The sequence below is a fragment of the Pocillopora damicornis genome, chromosome 4 (assembly GCF_964200805.1).
Source record: "Pocillopora damicornis chromosome 4, jaPocDami1.2, whole genome shotgun sequence".
Lineage (NCBI taxonomy): Eukaryota > Metazoa > Cnidaria > Anthozoa > Scleractinia > Pocilloporidae > Pocillopora > Pocillopora damicornis.
The window spans coordinates 12,583,967-12,607,209 of NC_142673.1; the positions used below are offsets into that span (position 1 = coordinate 12,583,967).

At 37.9% G+C, this 23,243-nt stretch overlaps 3 protein-coding genes across 4 annotated transcripts; 1 reads left to right on the forward strand and 2 right to left on the reverse strand.

Annotated features, from left to right (window-relative positions):
- Positions 1 to 215: 215 nt before the first annotated feature.
- LOC113672930 (cyclin-Q) lies at positions 216 to 5,333 on the reverse strand. Of its 2 annotated transcripts, none has more exons than XM_027189275.2 (6): positions 5,058 to 5,333; positions 4,140 to 4,237; positions 3,480 to 3,565; positions 2,706 to 2,838; positions 1,673 to 1,897; positions 216 to 500 (listed from the first exon to the last, which is right to left on the reverse strand). In XM_027189275.2, the coding sequence occupies exons 1-6, from the start codon at positions 5,209 to 5,211 to the stop codon at positions 408 to 410; spliced, it is 789 nt and encodes a 262-aa protein (XP_027045076.2). In that variant the 5' UTR covers positions 5,212 to 5,333; the 3' UTR covers positions 216 to 407. The 2 variants fall into 2 exon arrangements, with proteins under 2 accessions (XP_027045076.2, XP_089061056.1); XM_089204930.1 differs by having other exon boundaries at positions 216 to 854.
- Positions 5,333 to 7,082, forward strand: LOC113672931 (cytochrome b-c1 complex subunit 10-like). The gene is made up of 3 exons (XM_089204931.1): positions 5,333 to 5,478; positions 6,169 to 6,298; positions 6,389 to 7,082. Exons 1-2 carry the CDS (start codon positions 5,414 to 5,416, stop codon positions 6,293 to 6,295), a joined length of 192 nt encoding a protein of 63 aa, XP_089061057.1. The 5' UTR covers positions 5,333 to 5,413; the 3' UTR covers positions 6,296 to 6,298; positions 6,389 to 7,082.
- A 12,520-nt stretch (positions 7,083 to 19,602) lies between these two features.
- Positions 19,603 to 22,368, reverse strand: LOC113672909 (RNA-binding protein MEX3B). Its single transcript, XM_027189252.2, has 2 exons — positions 22,033 to 22,368; positions 19,603 to 21,932 (listed from the first exon to the last, which is right to left on the reverse strand). Exons 1-2 carry the CDS (start codon positions 22,259 to 22,261, stop codon positions 20,626 to 20,628), a joined length of 1,536 nt encoding a protein of 511 aa, XP_027045053.1. The 5' UTR covers positions 22,262 to 22,368; the 3' UTR covers positions 19,603 to 20,625.
- Positions 22,369 to 23,243: the final 875 nt, after the last annotated feature.

The window sequence follows — 23,243 nt, forward strand, 5'->3', positions numbered from 1 at the left end:
AAAGTGAACTGTCTGACAAAATTTAATTTAAGTGGAATCGTTAGCTTTCCTTTTACAATATAGACTGTAGCGAGTCAGAGGGCAAAAACACATCTGGATTATTCCTCCCATCTTCGTTCGTCCTTTAGCCCTTTGACACATCTTACTGGTAACAAGTTCTTCGCCACGGCGTCTTCCCCTTCCCATAAAAGCCCCAATCAGATAAAGCACACAGGTTTCAGATAATAAATATATTTATTTCAAAACTGGTGTTTATACATCTTATAGCGAAAAACAATATTATCTACATTATGGTCTCACACTTTGACAGCGCAGACGGAGTTCTTTACCAAGTTTCTTTTTCCTTCCGTGGAACTGGGGTAATTGGGCATGAGTAAACGGTCTAAAGAATTAGTACGTTCAAATTTTCAATCGCTAACTACGTTTTCCAATGAATAGAAGTCAATCATATGGAGTATTATAGCTTGTATTTCGTCTTCTGTACTTCTTGGACACAAGGCCTGCCAATCAAACAGAATGAGTATTTCAAAATTACTCCAGGTAGGCTCATTCTGTTTCAAAAGCATTAACAAGAGAAATAAAAACAGTTTTGGTGGATTGCCTGTCATACTGACAAGATCAATTCGCTATTCCATAAACAGTTTAACTCCACACTTGAAGTAAACGCGTTTCAGCGCAACACCGGGTCTTCGTTCCAGTCTGGCGAACCTTCGTTTTAGTTCATATAGCATTTATTTTTGTCTGAGTTGTCTCCGTTTTAGTTCACACCGCCTTCGTTTTGGTCTGGAGAGTTTTCGTACTGGTTCGGAGGTTCTTCGCTATAGTTCGAAGGCCTTCGTTTTAGCCTAGTGGGTCTAAGTATAAGAGATTGACCTTTGAGACCTGGTTTTAATGACACCCTCCCTCAGATCTTGGAAGGAAAAGACCCCATTATATTGACTCTACTATGGTACATCTCCACTTTCGTCTACCAGATGAAAGTGGAGATGCATTATTTTGAACCATCAGTCAATGGTATTGACGTTCAAGAGGGCACAACTCCATCAAACCACGCAGTGGTCTCATGGATTCATGATACTTAATTGATAGCAAAAAAAATTGTTGCTGGAGCATTATCTCTCTGTGGAGCTAAGTACTCTGCGCTTTCATTTGGACGAAAAAAACCGAAAGAAATCTTTTATCAAAAATAACGGGACTTTCCTTTCTAAGAATTGCCGTACAAAAGATATTTCTGAATTTGTTTCCCCCATTTTAAATGGAAAAAAACTACAGCGAAAAGGGCCGTATTAATTGAGTTCCCATCACAAATGGACGACGCCCACTGTTTTACATGTTTGAAACTGATTCAGTATGAAGGTACAGCACATTTAATTGAAGTGTCGTGTACCAAATACCTCAGTAAATATGACAGTCAATCAGAGAAAAGGTACAAATAACAAAGAGCCAATGGGAACTCAAAGTACAATGAAGCAAACCGAGTCAAGCAGGGAAATCGGAAGTGACCAAGTCGTGATTAGTTTTGGACTGTTTGCATCTGAATGTGCGTGATTGTGCGTGTTTGTGCAAAATTGTGGGCGATTTTTCTAGACCAATCACAAAGCGAAGTCAAACAAAACCAGTAAGGACCACATTACTTTTGACACTCAATTTAAAATCACTTAAGAACACCAACCTTCCACCAGGAATGTCTTGCACCCTGTGATGGAACATCAATCCCAAGGCATGTTAGAGAAAAGTAGATCATCGCTATTGCAATAACAGCTGGACTGTATTCCAAACATAATGTAGTGTGGAAACTATCTTGCAAAATACTCCAGCTAAGTTGACTTAAAGAACTGGTGATAGTACATTCCTTGTCTAGCCAGTCTTCAAGTGAGTTCAGGTAATGGAGAAGATACTATGACCAAAAAAAACCTTAGTAATCCATGACTGTCCTTAAAATAACTAAGGGGCCAGATAAACAAGTTGAAAAAAAATAAAAAAAAGGAGAGACTACCAACTCTTTCAGTAATCAATATTAGTGAAATAAAGCATGATGTTTAAGGTAACAGCGATTGGCAAAAATAAGCTCTGATTTTATAGGGCCTTTCATCTTGTCATCACATTAGGGTACTGATGTATAAATCTCATGTCTGACTGCCAAATAGGGCAAAAAAAATTGTGCCAAAGGATAAGTATGTTTTATGTTCTATGTCTTCAGTATTTGGAAACACAAGTGACAACAACATGGATATGATAGCGGCTATATACAATTCACTAGCACAAACTTAAAGCCTCTAACACTCTAAATTAGCTTTCTCTTCTTTGATTTCTATCTGATTAGACTTTACAAATATGTTTAAATACCTTTTAGGATAACCCAGCCCTTCTTGGGGTCTCGTTCTTAACAAGAGGGCCACCAAACTTTAACCCTATAACCACAAAGAATGACTAGCATCTAATTTCTCCTTACAATGTCTCCACTGAATCACACACTAAGATCATGAGAATAAATGAAATGATTACTAAATAAAGAAACTCTTGATTGTCAAAAAAATTCTCCTTATCAGTGCCCTAGGAAATGTATAGACTGGTATGGAGAATATCCTTACTGATGTTAGGGTGTATAGGGTTAAAGTGGGAGGCTAATTGGGCCCTCTTTGGCCATTTCTTAGAAGAAACCCTCATATGGATTCAAATTAAGACAACATTTTACTCAGTTTTACCTTGTGTGGACTGTCAAAACTGACTTGAAACTGAAGAGCTCGTAAAATCATCAGCTCACAATTAGCCACACTGTCGTGAAGTTCCCAATACAGAGACCCTACCTCCAATGGTGGTTTATCTCTGTGTAATAACCTGTTGGGTTATAATTAATTTTATTCATGGTGAGATTAGTTTTGAAAAGAATGAAACAAATGAACCAAAGTGACTTCATCTTTAGATAAAAAATACAGTACGTGGATAGGAAGGTTTTGAGTTATTGAGGGTTGCATTTTAACAAAGTGGCCAGAAGGGAAGAAAAACACTTTCATTCAGTGGGAGATTCAAAGGTTATCAAGTGTCAGCTGTTTCTATCAACTGTAAATCAGTCTGTTTCTATCAACTGTAGATTCCACCCTTTCACTGCCAAAATTTAAGTCTAAATTCTCTGCACTGTCTGCAGTACATATCTCATTATCTGAGCCCCTACAATGAATTGATATTGTTATTTCTTGTCATCTTTTTTCTGCTTTTTTTTAGTTAATCCTGGAAGCAAAATGGTTAAAATAACTTCATCCCTTCCTCCATTACATTAGTTTACTTTGAGCAAATCATGAGTTGGTTTAGAAACTCAGTTTCCAAAATTTTACATCATAAGCATCATGCAAAGTTCATAGCATGCTTTGCACTTGGTTCAAAACAAAAAATTGGACAGAAGTTATCAGCTTAACTCTGGAACCACACTGGGATTAAGAAAGGTGAAACAAATAAAAGAAATAGTTAACAATTATCTTCACCTGTAAGATACATTTATCACATCTCGTAACTTGCAAGGAGATTCCTCAGTTTTGGATGCTAAATACAAAGCAGCAGTGGCAACAAGCTAATGATGTAAAATAAAAAATTATTATACATGAACAATAGAAAATCATGGGAAAATACTAGTTTAATAATACTCCAAGACCTCTCTCTCTCTCTGTCTAACTCTTCCATATACTACAATTCTAATTCAGTAAAGAATTCAGGGGGGGGAAGGGGAGGGGGGAAATATTGGAAAATGCAATCGGAAGAGCATTCATCTAAGCTAACTTTAGACTGACAAGGGTATTTTTTAATTTTTTCTTCAGCTTGAAATATTCACACCCCAGGTATTCAGCTTTTGAGTGGGCTTCCTACCATTTCCACAATCAGTCCACATGAGGTATTACATAATCATATATGCAGATTAAATCCTACACCTGTTAGCTGATAAGGATCTGAGACTGTACCCTCTTTGAAATTTTCAATTGCTGGAGTCCATATACCCCCTGGAACCTTTAGCTTACAATATGCTTATAATATGCTCACCCAAGGGCAAACAAATTATTTGTGACATTTAGGGAGCATCTTACCATGCAAGGAAATTTATCCTATTGCTACAATTATGTCATTTAATGTGAAGCAAAATGACAACTTACATTTGGATCATATTCACTCTGAAAATACTGCTTGTACAGACGATGATATAGAACACAAGCAGAAGCACAAGTGCCTGGCGGGAGCTTTAATCTTTGGCCTGAATTAAGAAATGTTGAAAAATCTAAACACAAATAATCTTAAAGAAAAACCTATTTCTACTATTTTAGTGACATCTTATTGCTTATTCAAGATTGATACATTCCTGGACAGGGGGAGACATATCTTATCAATTATCACCAGCTGGATTGTTCAGCTTGATTTTTTAGCTCCTGCCAGTTGTTCTCCTTCTAATAAGAGACAACCACAACTAAAGTGTCTTCTTTTATTTAGCATTGCATACATATATATTTCACAGAGTTTCAAACCATCTTTAAAAATCTATTTCACAATTTCAGAAACTGTCACAGAGTTGTTCTAAGTATGTGAAGGTTGAAATGCTTGAACTCTTTAAAATATCTTAGTCCAGTGCACGGATTGCATACAGTGATCATAAGCAAGAGGAAAAAGGGATGACACCTTCTGCTTTAGCTCAAACTAAAGCAGCAGTATGAGTTTGATCAAGAGAAAGAAGTAATTGCAAGCTACACTATAAATATGTCTTAATGTGTGCTGTGTGGTTTTTTAAAGATATTTGTCTCTTTGAGTTTTCTCAATAACGCTTGCTGCTAATAAATGATGGGCATCAATTTTTTCCAATGCTGCTGCCAATTCAATTCATACATATTGTTGCTCTGGATTAATAGTGCAAGAAAGTTTGTAACATGCGCAGATGTTTCAACATTCACTAGCCAAGAGCCCCTCCCCCTCCCCCAGCACAAGAGGTAGACCAACTATTCATACCAAGCAATAAGTGGAAATAAATGATACCGTTTAAGACTTCTATTTCATTCCTGTGTTCACATCACGACCTCACTTACCAGCCTCCATGATAAATGTTGTGATCTTCAAGTGATTTTTGCGCGCTGTCTTACTTTCCACTACATTCACGTTGGGACCACTTTTAATCTTTTTCTCGCAACCTTGCCTGTCTACATTAGAGTTCTTGCTTGTTAAAGCTACTTTACGATCCATTGGTGTAACTACTCCGTAAAAGTTTTGTATTTTGTCAGTTTACATGAAAACATGGCGGCTTTACATCTCTTTTCATCTTTCCTAAGTCTACCATTTTGATTTGAGCCGTCAGTTGTCCAGCAGTTGATAACTAAACTCATGCTCAAAGTCAGCTGCGTGATATCGGTGTACCGACGGTCGGATCGTACTACTCTTGCCAAATATGAGGGAGTTAATGAAACGTTACCAATCTTTATCGAGATTCTACGCCACCCTTGGAAAAAACTGGTAAGCAATTACATTTCTACATATATTTTAAGACGTGCCATTGCCCCATTTTACATTGAAACCCCTCTAAAAAGAACCTCTGGTTTTTCGTGAATGGCTGTCTTTAAACCGGTCGAGATTTGTAACCAGGAGTTACCTTCGTCTGGATATCAACTGTATGAATTGACTAGAACTGGTTTTACTTCTGAAAAGTCACATTCCTAGTTATAGCTTTGTGTTAAAAGCGCACTGAGTCCGGGTTTACCACAACACTAGGCCTAATGACTCTCGAGGGGATATATATTATTCAGGTATCCATATTGAGCAAAGCTTTTCGGTCTCTTTGCAATTCTCATGTTACATTTAAGTTGCATTTCATATAAACCAAGAAAAATGTCACATGACTCAAGAATTAAAACTGGACGTTATTAAGTTTTTGTTTTTAAACACTTTTCCAGCTATTGCAATTGTTAATAAAAACCCTTATTATAATAAAGCAGTGCTCTCAAAATTTCTTAACTCTTCAACTCCCATCAGTGATTGCCTCTATGAATAATGTGCTCTAATAAATTACATCCTTATTAACCTGGTTTCCATTTTATAAACATCAAATTATTTTAGCCAAAGGTTGGTCATATTAATTTCGTCCAGCTGTATCTGTTCCTCACAAAGCATGACATTTTCCCATACTTTTTGTGTGCAATTTTACAGGGTGCTAACAGCTGGTGCATGGGGAACAGGACTGGGAGTTGTTTTCTTGTACGTAACAGACTGGAAAGTTGTCACCCAAAAGATTCCTTTTATTAAGGATAAATATGATCATGAAATTCCTAAATGAGTGGTAAGTTGGCTAGTTTATCCGCGATGTAGAAAATCACAGGTTAGATTTCATCATGATTGTTGTTCCAACCTTTTTCTTATTTCATTGCAGGAGAGCTGAGATTTGCACAGATGCCATGTTGCTTTAAGATGTCAGAGGACTGAATAATTATTTTACAGCTTCAAATATTTCCATTTCTGAAGCCAATGACCTTCTGGTGTTGTAAAGACTGTTGATTATTAAATGGTACATTTGTTTATAGCAGTAGTGTTAATGTTGTATGGTTAACTCCAATCAAAACCCATAAATGATGAAAGGAGATTTATGCTTTACAAATCATGGTCTTGTAAAGTAAACTAATTTGACCACTGTGAGAGTGCTTTTGTTTCAAAAACCTTCAGTTTTTTTGTTCCTGTTCTTGTTCTCTGTGGGCACTGTGTGAATGCTTGTGTGCCTGTAATTTCACCTGTGCTTATTTAAACTTTGGTCCTCAAGAGTGTTAAGATAAATATATCCTATTACACATTTTGGTGTGTAGTACCTCTGACTATCTTTACAAGTTTTGACAAATTTTTGTGTGCCCATAGGGCTTGCAAAATGCAAACAGTGATTAGAAATACTCAGTGAGACCACTCTCCAAAATGTCTAATAACTTATTTAAAATCCAACTGCTTCATTTTATGCAAATTTATTATATAGCAGGAAAAGCAAAGCAGATAGAGAAGCATAGCACGCACAGCTGACAGGTTAAACAGGTTTTTTTTTACATTATAAAATAAACAAGATGGCCAAATATTGGATGATACTCGATTCATTTGTTATTTGTGTTCTGCTTAGTTATAAGTGACTTTGGAAAATACTGAGACTTAATTGTCACTTTCAGGATCATTTTCTAGAAAGGCCAACTTCTTAAAATGTGTAATCAGGAGATGGTTGATTTTTTCATTTGCTTCCAAAATCCCCCTTTCCCCCCCCCCCCCCCCAGAAAAAAACTTTCTTCAGCTTTCTTTTGTTGTCCAAAGTCCAGATTCATTAAAAAATGACCATAAAAATACTATCCTTGACCAAAATAAGTTTTCATAGAGTGAAAATTTACTTGATTCCTTTCTTAGATGCACATAGGTGAGATATCCTAGGTAATCTAGTGCACTGAGACTGGGAGACTCCCAAATATTTATTGAGAGTTGGAATTTGAAATTTCTGAATAAATGTTCAGTGGAAGTGCTCTTGGTGGGACAGAGGTTGACATGAGTCAAACTGTAACAATCTCCCATTCAGAGTTATTGTCCTACAGGCCATTGATCAACAATCAGTCAAGTGTCTTGAACATTTGAAATGTCAATTTTTTAATATTTTTGGGCTTGAAATACCCATACCAACATATTGACCAGTAAACAATATCTTGAAAGCTAATTTCCAATGGTGATACAATCGCGGCTCTGTAATGACATTGAGTTTAAAGAAGATCCATGTTACTGAATGCATGAGTATATTTCTCCCACCTCTATTGTTAATGCATTCTTCATTTTGTAGAAGGATGTTTCTCTTTGCCACTAAACAAAAGTCTCCATTTGGGGCAAAAATATGCGCTGATATTATTTTTCCAAGATGCAAACAGTTTTCTAAGAGCAAAGCTCAAGAAAAACTGTGAGCTTAGAGGAACAAATTATTTCCAAGGACAAATACAAGTGCATATTCTCGCGCCAAAGGGAGGCTGTTGTGTCAATTATCCTTTAAATATTTTGCAACGTTGAAAAAGCGTTTACGAACAGCTTACTGTTTGCTGCGTGGGAGTTTTTCTTTTGAGTCTTCTCTCTTACGACTTACGAGCAAACAAATCTTTCCCTTCTTCTGTAACAGCCACAAAACACCCTCTCATCTTGAATTAAATTTGAAACCGAGACTTATTGAAGAGGACTTAAGGTTTGAAAATGGGGAGTATCACTCGGGTGATGAATATTCCCCCTCCATTTTAGCTGGAAATGTTCGGACACGTGATGCGTTTAGACCAGTCGCGCTTGAACAAGAATATTTGATTGATCATAACTTCGGATATTCCCCAGTTTTAGCGCGGGTATATTTGGTCTTTGATGCGTTTAGATCAATTACGCGCGAGCAAAAATATTTGATGGGTAATAATGCAGAATGAAGTGAACATCCTCTTGAGATTAGTTTTGTCAAGGAACTTTTGAGAAAAGATTGATGCAGTTAATAACGGTTAATTTTTAAGCAAAGTGACGAAATCAGTCGCTAAACGATCGTGAACCAAAATGTTATATTGTGGTTATACTGTTACGGTAGTGGGGTATATTCAGTATCAGAACACTCCCTTCACTGCTATGTCAATCTTATGCTTTACCCTCCTTGAACACTTAAGCTAGATCTGAGGCATGTTCTTAATTACAAATATTTATGTATCATTTTCTGCAGCATCACGAAGAAGTTACTGATGTGTTTGTCCCATAAGTTTCAGTGTTGTCTCCGTGTGGCTCCAGTCGAGAGTCCAAACATCTGACCACCCCGAATATAGGTGCAATACCAACATGATATTTGACAGCCGACAGACATAACTGATCAATTCCTGCTTGAACTGGTCGAGGAATTGTTTGAATATTTTATTGCCGAGAAATTTGACGACAGATATTTTGAAACCTTTATACTGGAAAGCTCAGAGAGGACTGCATGTTTATTAGAAGATCAAAATACGCTCAGAATTTAGCCATGTTGTAAAGATCAGTGAATAGGTCGCGTTGATGCAAAACATGAAGTACTAAGACCATGCCTGCTAAAGAAAAGGCTATTTAAGATAAAAAATATGTTGGAAATGTGCCTTTTGAACATTTCTTTTGGACAGATGGTTAACCTTAAAAAACAAAACCCTTACAATTCATATTGGGACTACTTCCCGGCTAGAATAGGAGTGAATGTCTTCGAAATTCGGGTCGGCAATTATTTTCAGCATGGTTCTGGAACCTAAATAAACAAAAGATACTTAACTTTATCAAAAGGGGAAAAACTCTCATTTTTTAACCTTATGCGAAAAGATGATGTTCAGTGTTCCTTATAACTGGGGAATGGTATGTCTGAGAAGAAGCTTTAACGGCGTGATGGGGAGATATACATGTTTGAACAACTTTTCTGAAAGCGGTAGGCCACTGACCCCGATATTTGTTCGCAAATGGTATTCTTAAAATGTAAATTTATCTTTACAACAAAAGATATATGTATATATTCACAAACGCTTGTGTTCTTTTCCTGTTGTAAGCAAAAGTGTTCAGCTGCTTGCTTTAAGATTCAAGACTCAGCCAAAAAAAAAATTATTGCCTAAATTAAGGAGGTATTGTACAAAAAAAATAAATGAATACAACACAATAACTGATGATGGCATTAGTTGTGCAGCCAAAACATATCTTTAAAAACTACTTTCGTTAGTTTGAAATTTATTTTGATTCGATTATTCTATAGATTTCTCCCAATGAGCAAACGAGGTAACTCGGTATTATTCCTCAAAAACTGACAATTTGATTGAGCCGGCGACTACGTTAGCATTAGGAGCATTAGGCTCATTAGGCTCATTAGACCATTTGACGTGATGTACCTCTAGCCCTGCTCAGTTGCAAAGGAGAGTTAGTAGGATTTCTTACCGCAAGAGAAATCTTAGGAGGAGTTTAGATTAACGATTAATTTTCAATTTGATTCTATTTCCATGAATTTGATTTTTACCAGTGATAGGAAGCCGAGAATCTAAGAACTAAGTTCTCGACCCAGAAAACGTAAGATTCTCAAGCCACTTGAAAGAAAAGAGTAAACTGCGGGTGACGTTACTACCATAGAGCTCTCTGAAGTTAGACTTGTTCATTATCGCTAAAGTTTGACTCTCTCTCTTGGCGGCAAAATGCGGAACTACAAAGCGAACGGCTGCTGTACCTGAATGCGCCCGATGGCTCATAGCGTCCCATCGGGAGAACAATCTTGCGCAATAAAACATCACCTCAGAATCCTAAAGCAGCAATTGTGGTGACATCACCAACCCGTTACTTACATCACCTGGCGAGGAACTGACCTTATTTGTCTTATTGTCCCTAAACATGAAAGTATTGTAATGTTATAACGCAAAATGAATGTGTGCATCCACTCCTAAGTAAGTCTCCTAAATTTAATTCCTAAACTCTCACGCTCTTTTGAGGGGTTAAACCCAGGAGCTCGGCCGCCAAGAATCTACCCCTGGAAAGGCCGCTGAAGGAAGTGTTTGAGTTTAAGGACTGTTCTGTTGTCACGTCAGTTAGCTTTCAAAACTGTCCTGATTATCAAACTTTGATCATTAAGTTGTATCTGGTGATTTGAATAGGCTTAACAACAGGCGATGGGTATGCTGGAGCGGGGCCAGCTGTTATTTACTTTCCACTACACTTCCATCCCTAGTAGGAAATTTAAGCAGTCAGGACCACAACATCGAGGAAGACGTCACTATAAAAATGAATTTATATTTTAAGTTAGAAATTCTCGAATGGCTGGATGCGTTTACCTTCTCTTACGGCGCCCTATCTCTACTTCAGCATAACGTATGTGAGACTGAAGCGTTTACTTCAAATTGGAATTTTAAATAATTTGCCCTCGAGGTTTCCGTTCTTAGACCATGCAAATTTTGGCGATTTGTGTAGGACGGTAAAGAAAATGTACACATTTTTAAAACGCAGGTGCTGCATGAGTTATTGCCCTGCTCGTTATAACTTTTGTTTTGCCACATTTAAAGAAGAAATGCTTGTCAAAAATGTAAAGGCGAAATCAAGTTAGCTGTGATGCGACTCAACTCCTTTATGCAGCTTCTACTTCTACTGACAGTGTAGGAGTATCGAAGAGTAGTTGTGTTTTTTATTCGTAACACTGCCAATTGCTAGCTAGGCGATGCTTCGCTTCTATGATGCCCGAATGAGTTTGACAACTTCGTGAGTAATTTCCTGGATTTTAAATTACCAGTGTAGGATGAATGGCTCTCCTTCTGTTTCCTTATTTGTTTGTTAGGACTGCTTTATTTACATTTGTGTTGTAACGTTTTAATCATATGGCTTAGGCTTGTCGCCGATGTAAGGCGCACTTTCATTGGGTGTGAGCATTTGAAGAGGTTTGATACATTTATCTGCGTGCATTTAGGTACGGTCATTGATTCCTAACTCAGACCGAACTTTCTCTTGCCATGTTGTGCCATAACTATACTGAAATACGTTTTGTGACTGTTAAAATCAATTGTCTCGAAATAGATATCTTTTCACGACGGATTAACCACGAATACATTTCACCTGTGCGGTTTGACCCCGGTTTGAATCGAGTGCTGTAAAGTGAAATTCTTGTTATTTCGTTGATTCATGCGGTTTGGCAATTGTTTTCATTTACTGTTGTGTTTCGTTTACCTTAAGAATCTTATGACCTTAGCCATACAAGTGCTTGTCTAAAATTGTAAATGCGTGGTAATTGAGTTTTGGAGTCAAATTAATCTAAAATTAACCAAACATTTATCCAAACTAGGCATGCGATTTGTTTGTCTAATTCAGAAGTGCACGTGAACAGGAGATCAGGTGCAGTTGCTGTATCAAGAACACCCAACTCTCTAAATCGATTGAGTTCTATCTGTCTTTTATCCAATCAGAGGCTAGGCTAACGTCATGTCCGTAGTTGTACTTTGAAGGAACGACTACGAAAGGAACACGGAAGGAAAGGCAAGGAATTATCTTCGGCAGCCATACCTTCCAGGGATCGTATTTGTGGTCAAATGTGCTGTCACCTTCGGCTCAGCGAAAAACCTCCTGTATATAGCGTGTTTTACTCAACTTTTCCTTCAAATGTCTGTTATCAACAAAACTGTTACAACAGACAATAAACGAGTAATATTCCATAGATTCTCCATTCGCATCTTTACACTGAGTAAATAGATAGTTAAGCTCGCGCCTCGCGCCTCGCGCCTCGCCCCTTTAACTTAGCTTAAATTAATTTTTCTTTCGTAAGAGCCGTTTTTGTAGCCATACATAGCAACAACTTTACAAACTCGACTGTTCTCTCTTTTCGAGTCAAATCGCTTTATCATAAAGGCAAGGCCTCAGGGTGAAATTTTTCAGTAACGACTAAGTTCTCTATGGCAAAACTGTTTATGGTATGCATCAAAGATGACGATTGTAATTTTCAAATTATTTACGATTTTGAAATGCGTTTATTCTGTTTGAGGGAGTAAGATTTCCTGGTTCCAATTTCCAACAGCCGCAAAATTTAAGAAAATGATACGATCTTACAAGGTAATAAAAAATTGAAAACCTGCCAGAGTTTGGCTAACAGAGCGCGTTATAAATTTTGGATTAGTAAAATACACTGTTTAGTCATTTTCGGAAAGCATGAGGAGATCTTTATAGTTTGCCCTTCAGCGGACTGAAATGAAACTACTGTACCCATGTGAATCAGTACTTTGGAAAACCTAAAGATGTTGAATTGAAGAACGAACATTTTAGCAATTTGTCTGAGCGATTGCAGGTTGAGGGGGCTTGGGCGAGTGGTTAAGGACACCGGGCTAGAATTACGGAGTTCCTAAGTTCATATCCTACTTCCTCGCCTGCAACTTATCTGAATTTCTTCTTCCCAACATTTGAAATTTTCTACAATTTTCAGCTTGTACCACGATATGGATTTAGATAATTTCATATTATATCAATCTATACTCCTGTAACTATTCAATTGTTCCAAGATCTATAAACCTCTCTCTCAGCTAAAACTCTTGAAAATTTATTGCAGTAAGATCGATCGGAGAATAGGTTTCAGGCACCGTGGTGGAGTGAGAAGTTCACCGGCTAAAACTGACCTGTAATAAATGACCTTTTTAGCTGTTAGTGCTTTAGCAAATGATATAGGTAGAAATGACTGTATTTTTTGCAATCAGACATTTGTGACTTCAAGTGTTCTTCATAGTGAGGTAACCGCCTTTGTACTCTCGACGATAGCTACGAAAAACCTTGAATAAATTACCTCGACGAACGATATTCTCACAGTTATTGTTATTCCGCGTCAGCGAACGTTTTTCCTTTTTCGAAAAAGTTGTTAACCCTTATAACACTTAGATACAAGCCACAAATGAGCGTAAGGGTATTTCTGCATCATCATTTATTCAGTTTTCTTGTGCAAAGGTAGAAAGGATCCCATTTTGCAGCGCCTTTATGCTGACGCCTATTCTGGTTATCACAAGAAACTTGCCTTACACGGTTTTTTTTATAACTTAATTTCAAAAACAAGTTGACTTTTATTCAAAATATCTATGAGCTTTTGACGGAGCATATAAAGCTCCTGTGATGTGTAACAGCTTAGCTGATACCCTTGTTGTATACCCCTCGTTATCATCTACATCACATAAAGGGGAAAGCTTTGGTAAGACAATGGCTAATCTACTGGTATTTTTTCAGCTGATTTTAGGCAAATAGAACTGCCTCAATGTAGTTTCTATACCGCAGAGCCTCTTCTAGTCAAATTAAACGTATTCAACCGCCATCAAAAATGGATTAGGTCTCCTTTTGAGATGACAGATTGATAAATAAATGCTGTACACTCAGCTGATTTAACAAACAGCCACTCACTGTTTGCCAATCCGCGTGTTCTGTTTCTTCCCAACCTTCCTCGTTCTTGGCAAACATAGTTCGACCTTTGCAGTACCAAGGTGGACATACTGCATCGTTATTTTCACACTATGGACACCGGCTGCCTCAGCAACTTTTAAAAATCGATTTTCATAAAATAATTCAAATAGTACGCGCGCTCTGATTGGCCATAAAACCATTTTACATGAGCGTATGTAAACACGATTTTCATACTGAATGATCTGGCGGAGTTCTCCCTGCTATTTATTTAGCAGTAACTCAGTTTCTTTAAGTTTTTTTTTAGTACAGTAATGGAAGAAGAAGATTTTCCTAGTTTTTCTTTGGAGTTTAATTTTCCCAGTATTCAAGAAACGGCCGAAAAGCCAAATGAACAACAACAACAAGCACGTCGCTTTCCTTCGTTGCAAGAAGAGGCTCTTTCATTAGTTATTTTATAAAAGAAATGTAAAATGGTTTCCGTGTTTACATAGCCTGATGTAAACACGCGGGAGGTTGGGAGAACACTCAATAAGCTGGAAACCACCGCTTCGCGTCGTGGTTTCCTACGCTTATCTCGTGTTCTCCCGACCTCCCGCGTGTTTACATCAGGCTATGTAAACACGGAAACCATTTTACATTTCTTCAATCCTTCATACTAAAGATGAATTCCATCTACACACTCGGCAGTCTTCTTTTCTTCCAGTCTGAAAACAATTATTTCTATCAAAATGACCCGCACGGTCCTGCGCGCACTAGCCCATGGAAAACCATGGTGAAACCTGACGTGGATAGAGCAGGAGATGTTGGTCGGGAAAAAGCCGTCCGGCCCTGCACTCACACCGCTCTTTAGCAATTTCCGAGAACGTGAGGTGACATTGTGGGATTCTACTTAAAATAAAACAAATGGAAAAATTATTCGCGTTTTTCGATGAATCATGAGTTTCCTGCTTTGACTCGAAGAAAAAAAAGGAAAAGTTTTTCGATTTCTGTAGAATCTTTTATGGGTTGCCAGTGTACGCCCGTCTTTACTTTGCAAGTACGTCCTATTTAGGTTCAAAAAGGAAAGTTCAAAATTTTCAACTCTTAGTGAACGTGTGATAAAATCTTATTGAGAGAGTTTGGTCGGGCCTTATGGGAAATATTTGGCTCCCGGTCATGACGCATACGGGGACCTCGCCTCGCTCGGTCTGTACGTCATGACCGAGAGCTAAATATTTTCCCGTCCGGCCCGTCCCACTCAACTAATAGGTACCTATAAGAGAAAATAATGGGACCATTATTTTATCTTGGTACATCGTCTGGTGAAAATTTTGACTCGCGAGTGTTACTTCACAATAGAAAAACAAAGCCTAAAGAAGAAAAATCTTAAGAAAAACCTTACTGTTTATTTTCATTGGGGCTCAATTGTGTTGGATTCATTTAATGAACATGAAAGTTCTTGACTGTGCATCGCTGTGTAAGGTTTTAACACTGTTGAAGTTTTATTTAATGGTGAAAATTCTGCCGAATGCTATGGATCTTTAATTTGTCAATCCTTTCATCCAGTGCAAGCATTTAGCGGAGTTCTTGGGTTTAAGCAAGCACTAAGCTTGCACTTGTAGTTTGTGCTGCACCGGGCTTGAAATTAGACGGACAACGTTGAAAGGTAAAATAACACAACCGCAGTTTTGACACCGGCGTCTGAGAAAAGTACGAAACAAACCAATCCTAGTTGCGTACAAGTGGAGTTTGATCAGATGAATATTGGCGAACTTTGATTCCCTGAGATAAGACATATATTATCGGGATTATGGAGAGCATGTTTTGCCTTCTGTTTACGCACAAATGACGTAAACGAAAACGTATAAGTATATTTTCAAATATGCTCGCTGAAGTGGATACATAGAAGCGGGCAAAAATCACGCTCATCATTAATCACTTTTGGACAAAATTTTCCTGAGAAACTAACAGGGAAAGAGGATTTCTTTTTATATTAAAAACCCAAGCCTGGGGTTCAGGAAAATCATATAATCTTTTAAAGTTGTGCTCAAAAAAGTGACTAACAGGGTGTTATGAGTTGTGGCTACAAATTCTTCAGATCAGCTCAAAGATAGAGGAAAAGGTTGCTTTCAAAGAAAGAGCCTAAATTTGGTGCATTGAATATTTCTGAAGTCAAAGTTTTGAAAAGTGAGTTGTTTGATTACTTCTTGAACCTAATTTCCATATGAAAAAAATTACGTTCTACCAAAAAAAGGTTTCTGTGTCATACGTGTCATGAAACTAATCAAGTTTAAGAATATGTGTTGTACAGCCTAAAGTATTTCTCCTTCGATATAATCTAACTTTCGTCAATAGCAGAAACAAATTCTTTGTATTTTATGGTAAATATGTGTGTCATGTTAAAACTTTTGTAATCTTTACGCAATTTACAAATAAGATTGTTTGAAAAAAACGATATGAATACGACAAATACAGCATTTACTGAAAAAGAGGAAGGGATTAGTCTTGAATCTTTAGTCCACGTTTTCCAAATACCGCATGATTTTAGGTACGAACTACTTCAAACATTTGAGAATTCACTGAAACCTATTTTAGATGTTGAGTTTGCACCGCGTATATTGGCTTCGTCTCTCTTGTTTCTAGCAAACCGCAATAAATTCCTTGTTTATAATCAAACAATTCTGAAAAATAATTTAAACCTTATCAACCCTCTTGGCTGCCTTGTTTCATTTTCGTATTCCAATTAAAAGAGCCACCTCAAATCGTGTTCAATTTTTTCAGGAAATTAGCGTGGCTCCCGTTATGTGACGTAGTTAAGATTGAAAATGTTCATCGGTCCCTTAGCGCTTACTAGGAAACTGCCCCGTTTGCATGTACGATCTACTTGCATGTAATGCAGACTTATATATACGAATTGTTCGCCACCGTAACTGAAACCTCCTCTGCCCTCGCTGGTTAAGACTAATCCTTTTCTGTACTTTAGTAAATGCTGTCTTTGCTGTATTCAAATCGTTTTTCAAACAATCTTATTTGCAAATTCTATGGCCACTTTTTGAAAGGCCTGTCACAGCTCATTTCTTTGTTAAGATATAGGGAAGTGGAACATTTTATTCCGAATGCAATATAAATTTCATTTAGCTACCCAATCTATTTTTGAAATTTCCTATTCCGTTTAAAATTAGACCTTTGGTTCCTCTGTACAAAAGTTGTTATATAGCTGTTTTTAGGATCGAGGCAACTCCAGTAGTTTCGCAGTTGAATTACTATAAAGTGATGCTCTCGTTAAATAAAAATTTACTTATTTTTTTCATTTATCCATCTACTTAACCTAACAAAAAGTTTTTTACAGAACATTTTTTTTTGCGGTCTTAATGATAACATATGAAAGATTCCGACTTCCTCTCACCAACTAAGCAAGCTGATGTCATTACGTCAACTTGATCGTCATAATTGATATTTGATTTTGTAATAAGGTATTATATTGTTAACAAAGTACATTAGTCGTTCCCTGAAGAGAAATGGCAAGTTTGCTGATGAAGAAGTAGTTTTAAAAATAATAATTATAACTGGATCAGAACTCACTTAGAGCATCTTTAAAACTTGTGTGAAAAGTAATAGACGTGACTTGTTTTTATTTGGAGGAGGAGTAGTCATCACGTTTGATTGCCGAAAAAAAGCTTAGGAAATTCTGTAGGTGTATTTTGTTCTTTTGAATACCCTTTTCAGTCCCTATTTCAAAGGTTAAAAGAAACTGAATTGTAGCGTGTTTTAACGCATTGAGCCGGCATCACACCTCTGAATGTCTGCGTCACATCAAAGAACCTAGTCAAAAAAAATCAGTAATCCCAAAAGAATCTTTTTTTAGTCTTTTTATTTTGCTTTTCATGGCTGTAGCTAGTTTCCATCGTCTGAATAGGCTTACAACACAAAGATACCGCTACCTAATTAATCCTGTAGGTGCAACAGCCATAGTCCTTATTTAAATAAAGAGAACAAACATCGGATTCCTATAGTTTCCTCTTTGTTATTTAAACGGAATTTCGACAGAAATATTAAGGACAGGAAACTCATAAAAGCAGCAGAAATAATGGCTTAAATGAAAGGAAATTATTCATCGTTTAAGTAGAAGATCTAAAGTGGTGTTTATAAGGAAGTTCACGAGAGTTGCCAAGGAATAAGGCAAAACATTTTAGTCTTTGTATATTGATTGAGTTTTGAACAGCAAGCTGCATTTAGAACTTCTAGAAGGCACCTTTTGTGTCAAAACAATGACGCCTAAGTACTATAGAAATTATTTGACTGAACATAGCTGAAAGATCACAACTCATTGTAAAGCGTTCTAGCTTTGCCGTGGCTGTTCTTGTACAACATTTGCGAAGACTTTTGATATTGGGATACCATTTTTAACTGTCGGCGGAAATATATTTTAATTACTTCACTAACTCGTAGGACCTTTCGTAATAGTTTAAAAACCTCAGTCATTGCTTGACTAAACGGTACTGGTTAATTCCTGAATTATTATGCAAATAGTTCTAAACGTGGAGGCATTCGCTTTGTTGCTTGAAAGTGATAAATTGTTAATCCATCCATACACACGAATAGACTTTATAATGCCAGATTGTTTTCGCAGCGTAGTTCGTGTTTCGTTGCGAGGGCAATATCACTTACCAGCCTGAGCGATAAGCTAGAACCTCCCATATAACTGCCATACTGACCATAAAACAGGAATTTTATTTCCTAGATTGTGTATAAGGAGGTTTGCAATCTGGGGCACTGCTGCAGCTGGTGTTTGCAAGGGTTTTTAATTAGGTCTTGCTAGGGAGACTCTAACACAATAGCTCTTGACAGTTTGCCAAAACATTACAGGGAAAACACAGTTTTGCCAGAGGGACAATTTATGCAAAACAGCTGATACACTCGAGAGAGCGTAAACAGTAAATAATTAATGTCATCGACAGCCAATAAGGTGTTGATATGATAATCGCGAGCTCCGTGTGACGTCAACGTAATTGGCGCCACTTCGATCGTTTTGTTTGCAAAGCGTGTAAAGCTTGGACTTTGAAATAAAGAAAATCCACATTAAAGCTTTTCTGCAAATTTTGACTCTTGAGAATCGAAGTTTCACCAAGTCCTGCAAAAGATCTATAGTTACCTTTCCCAACCCATTTGAAATCTAGTTTCTATAGCACTGCTAAGCGTAAATTTCACGCACGACATCCTGCAAGACTCTCGAACTAAAAACTATGGAAACTACTCCTGCTGCTCCGGCAAACTAGATGGCGAGACTCTTGATTACTATCAGCTGTTTTAAAGGGCCGCCTTCTAGATTTTCACGCGAGTAGCTTGCGAACTATTTGCCCCAATATCTCCAAATATATGCGTATTGCATGGCGAAACGAAATACGTAAGATGCATCCATCTTTCCTTTAAGGGCGTAATGACATGCAAAGTTCAAGACACGTTCCGTGTGTTTACTGAGGTCATTAAAATTTAAATACGAAAGGGTGGAAGGCGAGATATGATAAACAAAACTTCAAATTTATGTTAACCCGATGAAAATATGTTTCACGCGTTTTCTGCGTCGAACTTTGTAAAATATGAATATGTTGGCCCACGAAAGGCGTATTGTATCGTGGAGTCGTTTAACTAGCTTGACATGTAGTTCCTTCTTCGACAATTTAGCCTGCGTATCCATGAGAGACGCCTGGTATTTGAACGCAATCAATGGCAGCAAAGCTCTTCTAAAACTTCTCAGTCCATTTTATTTAAACAAATCTAATACAACTACGTGACCATGCAAAAAAAATTTTCAGAAGCCTTCCGGCAGCCAACGATACTGATATCTAAAACACTGCACGCAAAGCTTCTTAATCACACTACTGTAACATCTAAATTTTAGAGCTAAATTTGATCCAAGAATACACATTATAGACTCAATTTTAATAGCAAAAAATAAAATTTACACTTTATTCTCTGTATAATTCATATAGTATTATCAGTGTGCCATAAAATAAAAATACTTTAAACTCTCAATTCTCGACCAAGAAAAATCTGCGAGCATTTGCTGCTACTAAATATACAGAAGAACTATAGTCTTGGCCGAGTTCTCTCAGCAATATTAAAATAGTAAATAGAACTATGGTGCAACACAATATTATATAGAAATTATGACTATTTATACAAATATCATATATTTTAAGGCCATAGAATTCCTTAGAAGACTGTATCAAAAAAGTTATCGAATATGACATAAAATAGTCCACATAAATATACCTATGCGTTGTGCTGGGTAGAGGAATCTAACCCGGTTATGTTTCATATATAGCATGTACTTTCATTTACTGATTCCAGATAATTTTGCTATGACGGTTTATAAACTTAGAAACTAATTTTTGAATATAAGATTTGGGTAAGTTGGCTCCAAACACGGCCAAGCGTGTTTTTATTTCTCTAGATAATTTAACCCAGCAACGTGGTTTCTTTACATAACTTAAGTCTTTCTCATTTGTACTAATCTTAAATTAGCAAAAAATCTAGCTTTACATAACGTTATCACTAACAAAAGTATAGATTAAAAGCATCCTTGAAAATTTCAACTAAATATACATAGAGAAAAATTCTCTCTGAATTAATTCAAATACACTCCATAGATTACTTCAAAATGTTTATAGCATTACATGACATTTCAATTCATAGATTTCAAATTCACTGAACTTCGTCGAAATGTAGTATCGTTATATCGCTCACACTCGTGCTTAGATCTTAAGAAAATATACGGAGAACTTGGTCTATATTTTTCTGGCAAACTGGGCAAGAATTATTCTCATCTTTGATGCGGTTGGCACACTCCATACAAAACAAGTTGTGGCCGCACGGGACGAGAGCTGCCACAACTTCGCTTTCACAACAAATGACGCAATCCTTCTTTTTGAGATCTTTACCGAGCGGGCTTAATGTGGTGTTGTTATTATTCGCTTCCTCTGCAGAATTAAAACCAATGGTACTCACCCCGTTTGTTTCGCTTGTGTTGACAGTTCCATTGGAACTTGTAGCTGGAATGGATGAAACATTTGATGTGGTAACCTGGGTGGTAAATGGAGTAAATGCTGACAGTGGCGAAAAGTTCCCATTTAGAGGATCGCTCTTCATGCGTCTTGCGGTGGTATGTGGACTTGCAGGCCGACCGATTGCTGAGTTCATAGCTTGGCTATTTAAACTGGAGCTACGTGTAAATGCTGCCGGCTCGTTGATGGAGCGAGTAGACTGCACGTTTCCCCAGATGGACGGCGACGGTGGAGCGGGTGCAGGATCAAATCCTGAACCAGACGAACTCCCTTCTGATCCAACATCGCGGTCCGGCGAGGGCAGTTCATTGAAGAAGAAACTATTCGCGGAAAATGGGCTGGTGATCGGATTAAATCCGCCATCGTTGATGCTAGAACTCTTGCTGCTGGGGTAGCCGTAGAATGAATCCGAGCTTGTACGCTGAGGCAAAACCAGCGAACTGCTCCTCTCACTAAACGCAGAGAAGCTTGACGACACGCTGGAATATATCGAGCTGGGAGTGAAATCGTTGAAGGAGCCTTGTAGTCCATCACTGATGAAAACATCGTCTGTTGTATCCATTCTACCGCCGGTACGCGTAGTAATGTGGTTGTCGATTTCTTTTCGCGCACTTTCGACGTTGTCAGGCATTCCAGTGACTTCAAACACAGGCTCCTTGTCTCTTGATGGAGTTACGATGTATGTGTTCGTTTGCTGCTGAATTCGTTTGATCGTGGCTCCTTTTGGACCCACAACGAGACCAACAACTCTATACGGTACTCGAACGTGGATTGTAGTTTGTCCCGGAGTGGTGGGGCTCGGTGGCCCAGGAGCAAGTGAATTCAGGCTGTTGTTCTTTCGTTGAGCTCGAATTTGCGAAAAGTGCTCTGCAGCTGAAATAATTTCGCGTTTGGCCAGAGCTACATCTTCTTTCCTCCCCGTTACTACGAAGACGGGATCTTCACCACGTACAGGTGTTTTGATGTAAGTGTTCGTCTTCGCTCGCAAAGCCTTGATTTTGCAACCTGAAATACAGCCAAGCACAAAAACACGTCAAATACACGCGGTTTCCGCAAGTCACTCAGCTAATTTGATTACATACTAGCTAGCGACTCCAAAACGTACCTTGTCTTCCAACTATCTCGGCTACATGCTCGGAACTTGGTACAGGAACACACTCCGTCATGTTCATACTTTTCTTATTACGAATATCGTCAAACGCGTTCGAAGTTTGATCGTCGTCATTCGTTAGACCGAGCATGGAGAGCTCGAGGGCGATTTGCAGAGCTCTCTGATCTGCCTCTAATTGCCCATTTGTGGAGCGGTCCATTTCGACAAGAAGTGAGCTCGGCATATGGAAACAGTTGCTCCGAGAGCCGTCAGCTGCAACCCCGTAATTGTGCCGTGGTTTACGTTGCGAGGTTCGAACCACCTCTAGATAGTTCTAGTTTTGCTTCAAGTGAAAGCCGGAATAGACGTCATTTGGTTTTGACCTCAAGTCAGGCCATAATGCACCACTCATTAGCAACATCTGCTACACGTGGGGCTCTTGTCGTGCTCTGATTGGTTGAAGTTGGCGGGAGGTGCAGCGTCTTGTCAATTTCAACCGCCGCTTGTCAAATATGTGTCACAGTGTTGATTGGGAGAGTTTCAAAGACCATCACGCCCTTACGTGGAGTTGATATATTATTTCCTGATTCAGGTTGAACAAGACTCGTAACAAACATATCCAACTGTTTTCTCTACATTCTTGTGGACAGCTAACAGGACGAATAGTCTTCATCAAAGTCGCATTGCAAAATAGGGCATCTTCAGAACGGAAGTCTAATATGCAAAATCTTCCCGTGTATTGTTGTCACCTTGTCTGTAGCACACCCAATATGCAAAATAAGAACATTGTTTATGATCGCGTCTTCACATCTGCTAAGCGATGCGAAATAAGGAGAGAATAACAATTGTTCAGGTCATGCAAGAGCTCTACGCTAGTTGGTTTTCACAAGCAAAGATTTTTCAGAAAGAAGTCATGTCCAAAGGGCAGAGAGTCCTATGTGTTTCGTTTTAGCAGGTGAAAGAGAACTAACCACGGCAAACAATAATCTTGAGTCTTAAGCATATGAGGCCACCCGCGAACTTGTAATTTCCAAATACCTTACGACCTCCTAAAACAGCTCAGGAAAAATTTCTTTTGTCATGGGCGTCACTATCTGTAGCGCGAGTAACAAATTTGAACTGGTTATCTTTATTTTGTTGTCATTTTTGCCAGCATAGAGCATTACATGACTTTTTCCATATATACGATCGGCTGAACAAAGGTTATGATTTAAACATAAGGGGTT